This window comes from Pholcus phalangioides, unplaced genomic scaffold (genome assembly GCF_987345545.1).
Source record: "Pholcus phalangioides strain wild (caught in Gottingen) unplaced genomic scaffold, Ppha-v1.0 ptg000010l_1, whole genome shotgun sequence".
Lineage (NCBI taxonomy): Eukaryota > Metazoa > Arthropoda > Arachnida > Araneae > Pholcidae > Pholcus > Pholcus phalangioides.
In genome coordinates, this window is record NW_028301603.1 from 20,930,420 (window position 1) to 20,943,715 (window position 13,296).

The following is a 13,296-nucleotide window of genomic DNA, read 5'->3' on the forward strand; positions in this document are numbered from 1 at the left end:
TGGAATGTGCGCACGCGCGTTTCTGTTATCTTTGTGTCCTCACACAAAGTTTGTTTCGGCGCAATGCTTGTTACAGTGCTGCCATCTGTTATCAATATTTAGAACTATCAGTGAATTGCAATAATTGAAACTTTGTGCCGCTATAGGCGTGTCAGTCTGTGTGGTGACACTTTTTAACAGGGAGATCGGCTCGCACTCTCCCCGGTCGGTCAAATAACTATATACTATTCATATATCTATAATTTTATCCTCGAATATCTCGTGGCTTTCCAAACCGATCTCACGGCATTCGTTGGTCGTGGCGCCCCCTAACCTAGACGTCTTCCAAATTTGTGCTCATAATTTTTGACTATGTTCGTACTCAAACCCATTCGTACTCTTTTTACTGAAAATGTGCTCAGTTACTTGTCAGCACTGTATATTAATTCTCAATTTGAAGAAAAATATAAACATTTTTGAAATTGAATTTTAACGCAGGCTATCAATTTCTCTCACGCAGGAAACTTCGAAAGGAACAAGCAAGATCAGCATTATGAGGGTGAGCTGGACCTGAACAGCCACGCACTAGAATCGAATATCAAGTGGGAAGCCCAGCTGGGAGACGGTTCGTTCGCGCGAGTCAACACCGAATACAGGCTGATGGGAGGAAGACAGTACAAGGCTGGAATGAACGCTAAACTCAGGAACTTATCAGCAGCAGCGCTGAGGAAATACAACGCCATACTGAACTTACATGCTAGCGCTTTTCCGGAATGGGAAACGGCGATAACCCTGGATTCCATGTCGACCAGGGGGCACCAGGAGAACTCTCTGTTCATCAACATCGGGGATCCCGCGAGAATGCGAGTGCACAAGATCGAAATACAAGAGATCGTCCGCTACACCGGAGACCTGTGGAACAACACCGTCGACACCACCCTGAGATTCAGTTACCCAGAGAAGAACATGAACTACAATTTGAAGATGAAGCACGAGAACACCAACAGGGTGCTGGTGAACTCTATCGACCTGAAGTACCAGAAGAACAAGCAGGTATCGACTTTCTTGGAGATTGGATTGAGGACTGAAGGGTTGAAAAATCTGCGGATCGAGGCCAAGCTGAAATATCCAGGACGTGAAGCTAGAATTCTGACCGACATCGGTGACACTGGTATGAGCGAATACCGATGGGTGACGAGCGTCCAATGGCAACGAGGCGAAAGGATCGGTTTCATGAGCCAGCTCAAGAACAGCAGTGACTCGGACAGGACGAAATACGAAGTAGAAATTGAAGTTACATACAACGAGAACGTGCCAATCGCGTTTATGGGATCTGTCGGGATGCGTCGCGGTCACTACTCAGCTTTCATGGAATATAAACCCTCAAGGCAGCACCAGTACAGAGCCAGTGCCGAATACTCTATCGGACCGGCCATAAACCACAAGATGCTCCTCCACGTCTCGCTCGACTCAGATGTATACGTCACGACAGCTGCTGTGCAGTCCTCCGGCGAGAAGTTCTCGAGTAGCGTGGACGTGCAGATGGCTGCCTGGAGACACGTGTCCGCTAACGTCGAGGCCAAGCGCAGCCGATCGTTCAAGACCGCGTCGATGGAAGTCATGTGGGACGCCGATCGCGACCGCACGAAGCGTGTCGCCGTCGGAGGAGAACTGCACTACAAGGCGAACGGCTACGACGCCAAGTTCACGACCCAGGTCCAGAGGCAAACGATTCGAGGCACGATTTCGACCAACCGCGAGGGACGGCTGTTCGCAGGCGTCTTTAACTCGCTGTACAAAGGGGAGCTCGAATGGTCACACAGAAAGAAGGCGACCTTCACCCTGAGCAACAACATACTCCTCGACAGAAAAATCAACAGGGTCTCATCGGCCTTGACAGTCACGACACCCTATCGGGGCTACGAAGTGCTATCGGCTAGTGTTAGACACGCGGACGAAGACATGCAGTGGTCCACGGAACTGAGCACAAACATCGGCGGAGAGAAGAAGTATGGCATCACGAGTGACGGCAAGGTTGTCATCGGCAGAAACGAGATCAACATCGACGCTACCTTAGGGGTGCAGACCGTAATACCCGGTTACGAGAACATGGCTCTCAACGTCACCCATCTCCACAACACGAGGGAATTCTCCAACAACGTCGTCATGAGTTGGGGATTCAGAAAAGTTATAATCAGCGAACTCTACAGCTACCCCAAGGATGATGGATCCACCAGTGGATTCAGGCTGAAGACACCATTCACGTATGCCGAAGACGTATCGGCCGAGGTGACCCACGGTACGACAGCGGGTGGCTACAAGACAACGGGTGAACTCAAATGGGCCCCGGGTAAAGTTTCCAACGTCGTAATTGAATCTCGCCATCAGCTCAACGGAAGGAGGAGGATCTGCTCGTTGGACATCGACGCCGTCACTCCAGTGAGGGGAATGGAAACGGTCTCGTGGAAGACATCCTACGACAACGACGGAATCACGCTGAACACTCTGAGCCAGGTCAACTGGGGTAGATGCCAGAAGATGACGTTCGGTGTCACCGGTTTCAAGAGATTCACGTTTTTCGAGAAGAACTTCGAGGGTAAAGTCCACTTTACATCCAAATGCCTCTCTTTCGACGGATACGACGATCTTATGGTGTCGACGGCATTCAAACGCACTCCCGACACCCTGATCTTGAATTTGGACTCAAAACTGCCACGCGACCATTCACTGATGTTGAGCACGGAGGGTAAGACGTTATCGCTCAAGAGGGTCGATCTAGACGCAATGATCAAATGGAAGCTCCCCATGTTTAGGAGCAATCAGAAAATCGCCGTGAACGTCGAGCACAAGATGGAGAACTCCGAAATCAAAACTGTAATGGACGTCACGCACGGCAAGAAGAGGTCGTCTTTCCTCTTGACAGGATCCAACAAACAAAGCTATCGTTCCAGGAATATCGAAGGATCTCTCCAGATCAACACTCCCATCAGAGGGTTCGACGAGATCAAAGTGGACGTGGTGCACAGCACACAAGACTGGGACTTCATGTCTCGGCTCCAGACGAGCTTGAACGGAGAAGGAGTAGCACTGGTCCACGAACTCAGCGTCAAGGATAGCCTGAACTTTGAGAGCAATTTCCACATGACCTCGTACATGAACGGTGTCAGTAACTGGAAAGCCGGAGTCTCACAGACGTACAACCCTGGGTACTTTTTGCACAATTCCAACCTACAGATAGGCAACAAGGACGCTTTCACTGTAAACGTCAAATACCAGGACAGGTTGCCAACCAAGGAAGTCATGGTACGGTTGGGAACTTTCTACAGAGATTTCGAGAGCTTCGTGATGGAGGCCGAATACGAGCTGGGCGACTTCGAACTCAAGTCCAAGCTGAAAACTCAGCTGAACGGCAAGGAGATGGTCTCATTCGAGGGATCCGGAAAGCACTATAGGATGATGAGCGCCGAGACCCAGCTGTCGCTGTTGAGCAACGTCGGCGGGGTAAAACGCTATCAACTGACGGGACGTTACGACGTCACGACACCCAAGAAGACCGTGGACTTGTCCGTGGAGTGGGCACGTGAAAGGAGCAAAATGCTCTCCTTGAGTGGATCCTTCATGATGAACAGAGAGTCTCCTTATTTCGACGTCATCATCAAAACCCCTTTCCGAGTAGCCGAAAGGTTGGGACTGAGCGGACGCGCCGAAAACCGACGCAGAGAAAAGAGCCTGTTCTTGGAATTCGAAAAGAACACCGTCAAGACAACACTAACAGCCAGTTACGAGGGAAAGCCCGGTGAGCTAGTCGTCAACGCGGGAGTGACGAGCCCTTTCAAGGAAGCGAGGGATCTACGCTTCTCCGCGAAGTACAAGAACAGCAATGGAGGAATCAACGCCGAGACGTTCGTCCAACTGGATGACTCGAAGAGGGCTTCCTTCACAACCAGGATAACATTGGGGGATCGACGAATTGACGGGAAACTATCCCTGACATCACCTTTCGGAAAATACGGCCCGTACGGATTGGACTTTTCGAGCGATGTATCAGGTCCCAGGAAAACAGCAAACCTGGTGGCGAGATGGGAGAACCGGAACAAGGTAGAGGTTTCCGCGGAATGTGAGGTCATTCGGGGCAGGCAAGGAGTGTTCACAGTCACTGTGCGGACTCCATTCCAGAGCCTCCGTGAGATGACCACTGACGCCGAGTACCACGTCGGGTCGAAAGAACTCAGAGGGAAGATCAGCGTCCGGTCAGAGAAAGAAGAACCCCTGTACTTACTCTCCGTAAATTACCAGAAGAACCAGGCTTTCAATCTTGAACTCAAAACACCCTACCATCCAATCCAGACTGGCCAGATCGTGGTTACTCTGGACCAGACCGACGACGAGTGCAGAGCCAGAGCCGTCGTGAAGTGGGAAGACCGCACGATAGACAACTCGTTGACGGTAACGCATCCGAGGAACGGACCTTTCAAACTCCAAGTCGAAGTCAAGACCCCCTTCTCATCGTTCGACGCTTTGAGTTTCAACGGCCAGATGATGATGTCCAAGAGGAAACCTTTCGACGGTCAATTCACTTTGAGGACACCTCTCACGATCCTGAAGAAGCTGGACGTGTCCACCGTACTCAAGTCCGAAGCCGAAGTCTATGACATGTCCTTCAAGGTGAACACGGAATCGAAGAACCTGCTGCTGTCGGTACAAACCTCGAAGAAATTGCAGGTTCCGTTCAAGGCGTCCTTCAGCGTCGACGCGCCGTTCACAAACTTCAAGAACCTCGTCGTTAAGACGCAAGTCGAGAACAGCGAGTCCATGGCTGGTCAAAAGGCGACGGTATCTGTCTTGTACCCCGGAAGTTCGCACGTCCTCAACGCTGAATACACGCAAGACGCCGAAAACAACTTGATCAGGTGCTCAGTAGAGACACCTCTGATAAAAGACAGCAAAGCGTCCATGTTGTTGCAATCGAAGCACATAACAGGAAAGAAGCTCGAAGCTAGTGCCAAAGTGGAACTCTTCCGTGAGGAGCACAACCTCGTCACATTCTTCGAGAAACAAAGCAAGAGCGGGAAATTCGGATTGGCGGTCAGGAGTCCGCTCCTCCCACCGACCGAAATCGGAGGATTCTATTCCCAAAACAGGAGGGACAACAAGATCGAGGGCCAGATAACCTTGGCCATATCTGGTAACACTCACAAGGTTTCGGCATCCTACCAAAACGAAGCCAACCAGGCGGTCGCGGACGCCACTGTGGAGAGCGACATGCTGCGCCCGAACACGCTCAGGCTCCTCGCCAAGTACATCAACGGCAACAACAGAGACATAGCTCTCACGGTGACCGCGTACGCCGATTCCCAGCACGAGATAGTCGCCAACATACAGAACTACGACCACATGAAGCTGGTGGAACTGAAAGTCAAGTCTTCGCTGCTCCCGTCCCACTCAGCGAGCATCACTGGGACCTTAAGAAGCGATGGGCCCGAAACTTTCGACGGCACTTTGACCGTTCTGGTATCCAACAAGGAGTACAGAGTAGCATCCAGCATGAAACGTACCCAGTAAGTACCCGAACAAAACTTACTCCACGCTGTCTTATATTCATTGCCCCGCCTCACAGGGGGGGGGCGAGGGTGACCGTGCCTGGAAAATCCAACGCAACGTATTTCACTGTGAGCAAAATTCACCGTAAGAAAAATTCATTAAAAGGCTAATGAGCGCGTGAGCAAGTCAACTAGTGAGTGAGCAAATGAGTTGTTGAATGAACAATTGAGTAGGTGATTGAGCAAATGAGTTGTTGAATGAATAATTGAGTGGGTGATTGAGCAATTGAGAGTGAATGAGTGAGTAAATGAGCAAGTAAGTGAGTTTGTGAATGAACGAGACAGTGAGCAATTGAGAGTGAATGAGTGAGTAAATGAGCAAGTAAGTGAGTTTGTGAATGAACGAGACAGTGAGCAATTGAGAGTGAATGAGTGAGTAAATGAGCAATTGAGAGTGAATGAGTGAGTAAATGAGCAATTAAGTGAGTTTGTGAATGAACGAGACAGTGAGCAATTGAGAAAATTGGGGACCAAGTTAGAAATTGAGTGAGTGAAGATGGGAAAATTCACAGGGAACAGTTCGACATGAGTGAGTGAGCAAATGAGCGAATGAATGAATGAGCAGATGATATAATGAATGAATGAATGAGCAGATGATATAGTGAATGAATGAATGAGCAGATGATATAGTGAATGAATGAATGAGCAGATGATATAGTGAATGAATGAATCAGCAGATGATATAGTGAATGAATGAATCAGCAGATGATGTAGTGAATGAATGAGCAAACGAAGGAAAATGAGCGAGTGAATTAAGGAGCAAACGAGTGAGTGAGCAAATGAGTTGTTGAATGAGCGAATGGGTGAAGAAGCAATTAAGAAACCAAGTGAGAGAGTTAGTGAATAAGCAAGGGAGTGGGTGAGTGAGTAAATCAGCGAATGAGTGAGTGATTGAGCAAATCAGCGAATGAGTGAGTGATTGAGCGAATGAACACGTCAGTGACTGAGAAAACCGGCCTGCAGCTAGGACTAGTGAGCTAGCTCACTCACTTGGTCGCTCACTCATTTACTCACTAGGTGGCTTACTCATTCACTCTTATTACGTCACTCACTCTCTAACCACCCACTGTCCCACTGACTCGGTCATTGCTCGCTCACTTGCCCAATCACTAGCTCACTCTCTCGTTGCGAACTGTTGTTGGTGAATTGTTAGTGGATGAATTTTCCCCAGTAGTGAATTGCTGTCAGGGAATTTTTCGTAAATCACAATTCCGTCCCTCTGATTTTCCTCCGCATGTTTCTCTGCTGCTATCATTAGAGAACTGGTGCATGTTTTTAATTGGTAATTTTTCCCTAATTATTTTCAGGTGGGCATCTGTAGAAGGTTTCCTCGCCGTCAACACCCCTCACGAGCCACTCCGGATGGTACGCGTCGACTTGGACTACAAGAACGACCGCGTCAGGAACTTCGACTGGAACCTCAAATTCAAGTCCTCCCACAGGACGTACGACGCTTTCGGCATCACGATGAAGCTGAACAGGACACAGGGTTCCGAGGACATGTCCGTCGTTTTGAAACTCCCCAACCGTCAGTACCCGACCGTGCAGCTGCTTGGTAACCTGCACTACAACAGAGAAATGACCGCATTAGACGGCAGGCTGACCATATCCGTGGCACCGGAGAGATACAGCCTATACGGAACCTACAAGCTGCAGGGAAGCCGACTGACGTTCGACGGCGAGTTCGAGAGGAATTCCAGGAAGTCGTCGCTGCAGACGCAGTTGGAATGGAACCGAAAAATGAGCGTTTACGGACAGTTCTTCACTCCGGACAGACAGATGTACTCCGCTTCCTGTTCCGCAATAAGTAACAAGAACCAGCACTCGATAGCCGTCACCTACAGGCTACCGTGGCAGGAGCCCTTCAGCATGAACGCGACTCTGGACCTGTCGACCCTCAACTCGAACTTCAACGCCATATTCGAAGCATCGACGCCGTTCCCGAAATACAGCCAAGTCTTCCTCAGGCTGCAGAACCAGAAGAGCGGACGAACTCAGACATTCGCCAACGTCGAATACATGCTCAACGACTACAGGCTGTTCTTCAACCTCTTCCGCAGGGTGAACGCCACCGATTCCCTGACGACGGTACGTGTGGGGACGCCCTACAGGTCCGCAAGGGAGTTTGACTTCACTTACAACGGAAACCTAGCCAAGAGATCGCTGGTCATCCGCAACAACGGGAGGGAGATGGCCAAGGGCGAAATCATCCACTCGACGGGAATGAAACACGCCTCCCTGGACATGCCGCTCCTTCCGATGACCGTCACAGCCACGTCCAAGTACCACCGTTCGAACCAAGAGGTGATCCTGAAATCAAACTATCACAGCAGGACCATGTCGTTGAAGTACTTGCTCCAGAGTGACGCCAAGTCCTCGTCGAGCGAGGCCGTCCTGGTCTGGGACGAAGAGACCGGCAAGAGCTTGGGTTACTCGACGAAACTATCAGACATCTCCAATGGACAGATGACCGGCACAGAGGTGTCCGCCAAACTCATGTTCCCGCTACGAGATCTCGAGCTGAAGGGTAGGTTGGCCAAGTCGGGACGAGTCAACTCTGGTGGCATCGACTTCTACTGGGACGCCGGGAGAGACAAGACCAAGCACACCACCTTAGGATTCGAAAGACACGCACTGCAAAAGAGGGACGAACTTTCCAGCAAGACCACGCTGACCTTCACTCACCCCATGCTTGAAAGGGTAAGCATCGCACAATTATTAAAGAATCACCTTTGAAAATACATTAAATAGGTACTCCGATTCCATGTACCGTATTTTAACGTGTATAAGGAACCCCCTGATTTTTTTGGGCTTAATATATGGAAAAAAAGTTGAAAAGATATATCTTTAATATATACTATCCATGTATAAGGAACTCCCTCCCGTTTTTGGGACCCAATTTTTGGCAAAAAGGGGATACCTCATACACGTCAAAATACAGTAATTTGATTTTAACGGGTGGTTCATCCGTCGCCTCTATATTCCTTGATCCGTCTCCTAATCCAGGGCCAGGGTTTTTCGCGGGCCACCTCCTTTTTTTAGGACTTACAGCATATTATTTATATTGATGTTCTAGTAAAGAATTTATGGTACAAATTTTTTTTTGAAAATACGCAAAAGCATCTACGCTGCAGCTCCGCGTTGGCATTCCCCCCAGGGAAATGTTTTCCATATTTTTCGGAATCCTGGAAATAGTGTCTCATCAGCAGTTTTCTTTAGTACTTGGTGCCAAAACAATAAAAATGGCAACAATGATTTTTATTTAACAATGCTATACGTTAGCTTTTTAAAAAAAAATCGTATAAATTTGCCTAATTTCAGTATAAGAATGCGGTTTACACCAAAATTTTTGTCGTGAACATAGGGTTCGAAAGAGCCTGAAAAATACAGTGTGGTTTCTCAATGAAATTATATTACTGATTAATAATGATTGTTCCAAGAATAATGATTTATAACAATTGTTGCCACACAACACTGTTTCATAAACATTGCTGCTGAAGCACTAATTTATTATCATTATACCAAGAGCATTGATTTTTAATAATTGTTGACACAACACTGTTTCATGTCACTGCTAAAGCACTTTTTTTACTCATTGTTGCGAATCTCTGATTTCTAATCATTGTTGCAGGAGCTCTGGCTTTTAGCCATTGTTGCAGCACACTAATTTCTAAAATGTTTCACGGGAGCACTTTTTTTACTCCTTGTTGCGAATCTCCGATTTCTAATCATTGTTGAAGGAGCTCTGATTTTTCGCCATTGTTGCAGCACACTAATTTCTAAAATGTTTCACGGGAGCACTGATTTCTAATTATTGTTACAAAAGCACTGTTTCATAAACATTGTTACAAGAGCATTGATTTATAATCATTATAATCATTGCTGCAATGATTTATAATCATTGTTTCCAGGTCCCTAACCGATCCATTACCGTCAGAAGCACTCTTTCATAACATTGTTGCCAAAACGCTCTGTCTTATGATCCTTGCTGCCAGCGCACTGTTGCCTAATCATTGCTGCAAGAATACTTTTTTATAATCATTGTTGCTACGGTGCTGTTTTATCGTCATTGCTGAAAAAACAAATTGTTTATTAATCAATTATTTAATCTTAGTATGCGAGTCCTGTTCGTAATCATATTGATGCCTAGCAGTACTCCATAAAAATCGCTTCTAGATTTCTATTTTATAAAAATTGTTACAGTACACAGTTACTGACAGAGCGGAATTTAATTATCATTTTCCTCAGAGCACTATTTAATAATCGTTTTCTAAGAGTACTATTGTTTAACATGTTCACATGTTCATAGCCATGGTGGCGTCATGTACAAAACTAGTTTTAATCTTAAAAAAAAAAAAAAAGCGCCCCACGGACTCGACAAGCAATTCAGGCCCCGCAGTGAACGTGTTAATACATACCCCCTTTTCTAAAACTGAATTAATAAAATGCCGTTTTTTTTTTTTTGGAACAGGATTTTGTCTTCCTAGGCACCTATTTGTTGAAATCGAACGAAATGCTGTCGCGTACCGAGATCCAGTATTCACGCCAGAACGAACAGCACATAATCACCGAATTGCGAGTCCAGAGATCGTCACGAGGAGATCAGCGGTACACGAAAGTAGAGCACAGCATGCGACACGCCGCGAGCGGACTTCACGCCAAGCTGACCGGCGAACTGATGACCAGCAGGTCTGAGGACTCCTTGCACGTCAACTTCAACTATCTGAACAGAGATCAGAAGCGTTCTGTCAACGAGATCAAAGTCACCGTCCAGAAACTGAAGAATCAAATCGATGTCGAGGTAAGGATGGATATGATATAACTCAACATGTACTGGGTGTTTCGTGGGAGATAAAACGCACCTAACGAACAAGCATTGTTCCCAAGATGGTGTCTTCATGAAGTTTTGAAAAAAATTAGCTCTGATTCAACTCATTTCAATATGCACAAAAATATAAAAAAAATTTGGCGGAACTATTATGGGTCAATAAAAGAAAAAGTAATTATTAATATTTTGAACGCCACTAGAGGCCAAGAATTACTTTAAAAATTCCACAACCCTAGAGTGCTAGAATGACGCCATTCAAACACATGATCAAGTACAGCGGAGACAAAGAAAGATAAATAAGTAGTTTCTAGAACACAGAGAAGCCGGAGGAAAGAGAGGGGAAGAAAATTAAAAGAGAGAAGTTTTTTTATAGATAAATCGCCAACTAGCGCAAGAGACGATGAGTCGCCAAATGTTATCACTTTTTAATAATTTTTGGCGACTTTAATAATTGTATTCCACTGTTAATTTTTTTGTTTATGGATGAGATGAATGTACTTAAATTTTTTTGGCACGACACCTTGGGACCTTCCCGGGGACAAATAATGTTCAGGCAGCATTTTATGCGACCCCCCCCCCCCCGACAAGAGAGAAGCTCAATGATTTTAGCCAAGTGTCTCGTTCCTGGATAATAATAATGGAGGACCCTGAATAAGATAGGGAGGCGCGAGAAGACCTATGGTCCAAAGTGGGTGGGCATGGATGAAAGAGGTTTAGAAACACTTGTTTTAGATGTGATACATTTGCCGGTTATTATGCATAATCAGCATTTCGTACTTATAAATAAAGTGGAACCTCCCATGAAACAGACACTCCCTGTTATTGGACACTATTTCCAATTTCGCCAACGAGTGTCAATGTATGTATTTTGAAACATGTTAACGGACACTCCCCGTCACCACACGAAATTTTCTGTCCCGAGGGTGTCCGTTATTGAGAGATTGTACTGTATGATAAAGTGGTCCAAAGTTGTCGTGATAACATTGATTTTATTATTTGAATGACCGTACTTGTGAGCCAGAGTCTAAATCGCATATAATGAACTCTGATTTAACAAATTTTTCCGAACATCCCTAAAATAACTCCTATAATTAAGTCCTATTTGATGAACTCTAAAATCCGACCTCCATAGAACGAACACCTATGCAACAAATTTTACGATCGTAACCCGATATAATAAACTCTCATTTAAGAAATTTTACTATCACACCCGGATATAATGGTCTCTAATTTAAAAAATTGTTATGATCTACTACTACGATCGTAGCCCCAATATAACGAACTCTCAGTTAATAATTTTTTATTTATTTAACGAATTGTTACAAGGTTTTGTAAGTACCAAATCGGGTCCCAATGTAACGAACTCTTTCTTTTACCAATTCTGCAATCGGACCCTGATATAGCGAACTAACGTTTTACAAATTTTGCAATTGCATTGAGATATAATGAAATATTTTTTCAACCTTAACTATAACTTATCTATAACCAACGACACTTGGGTATTATGCATGGTCGTTGGTAAAAGTGATAATCTTTTAGTATGTATCAAATTTACCTACGACATTCTGTTATTATGCATAATCGCCGGTTAAAGTGATAGTTTTATCAAAGTTACTGAGTCACGACTGGTGATCATGCAAAAAAACCTTTCCATCTCATTTACCTTAACATATATAAACTTCGGAACATTTAGAGTTTAATAATGACACAATTTTTGAAAATTCAAAATTACCGTATTCACAAAAGAAGAAGACATTTAGACTTTCGATGTCCATTTGCAGATGCGAAGCGACAAGAACCAACATTCGCTTACGGGATCCGTAGCGAACGAAGATGACGACGTCACCTTGTCCTTGGCTCACAAAAACAACGGACGAGATGGATTCCAGTCACGATTCCGCTACAACCCAGTCCATAAATCCATGGATTTGAACGTAACTGGACTCGGTAAGCTTTCGAACAGATTTACGTTATTCCACACAAAACAAAAAAAATGGGAAAAAACCTATATAGGGAAGAAACATTTCTTTTTCTTTAGGGGAAAAACCTTTCAAAAAACAGCAGACTTCTCTTTGGAAGAAAGTTTTCATCCTTCTGTGTTTTTACGACTATCATGTTCTTTTATACTTCGAAATTTTATTCTTTTTCTTTGCTATTCGTTTTATGATGCTGGGGGGGGGGGGGGGGGACTGTACGCCAAATGGACATCGTACTTCCCCAAACACACACGAACTATTCCTAATATGTTAATACGTATAATATATACAGTGCTTTTAGTTTAAATTGTACCCACTGGAAAAGTATCGCGAGAGTAAATGGGCATATCTGTGAATGCATGCATACCTTTGGGGGCCTACAAAAATTGGTACATTTGCATTTCCGTGTATTTTTCCCTAAAGCCGGGTTTTCCTAGGAGTAGAATTTCTGCGCCGTGTGCAGCGCGAAAACACTGATTGGTTAAAAACCTGAAATTAAGGTTTTTTTGGCCAATCAGTGTTTTCACATGCTCCTAGGAAAACCTGTCTTAAGAGTTTCACTACATTCTTTGCAACCTGAAAGAAAGTTATGATGTTGATACCTTGGACTGCGCAGCTATGATTTTCTGAAAAAAATCTCGCCGTAAAGAGCAACAGCCCCCCTACAACGGTACAAATATTCAATCTTTACACTCAACTCACTTAAATAAACGTAACTCACTTCTGAAATATAGATGGCAGAACTGAAAAATCAGCTACATCAGTAGATATGCACCCAGACTGTTAGGTGCACACGCTTTGTTCTAGACTGCTACGAAACTGGGCTGGAAGAGATCTCGGCAACGGGATAAGTCAACACCACCTATAGAACAAGGCCTCCGCACGAAGCTCGTGACGTCAGTGAAAAAGGCCA

The 13,296-nt window shown here is 45.4% G+C and overlaps 1 protein-coding gene across 1 annotated transcript in view; it reads left to right on the forward strand.

Annotated features, from left to right (window-relative positions):
* LOC149081097 (uncharacterized) overlaps nucleotides 1–13,296 on the forward strand; it is a 97,052-nt gene that overhangs the window by 58,559 nt on the left and 25,197 nt on the right. The window contains exons 19-22 of the mRNA XM_089237880.1: nucleotides 500–5,537; nucleotides 6,887–8,279; nucleotides 10,051–10,380; nucleotides 12,189–12,354. Of these exons, the coding sequence (XP_089094006.1) occupies nucleotides 500–5,537; nucleotides 6,887–8,279; nucleotides 10,051–10,380; nucleotides 12,189–12,354 (6,927 nt within the window). The remainder of the gene's footprint in view (nucleotides 1–499; nucleotides 5,538–6,886; nucleotides 8,280–10,050; nucleotides 10,381–12,188; nucleotides 12,355–13,296) is intronic.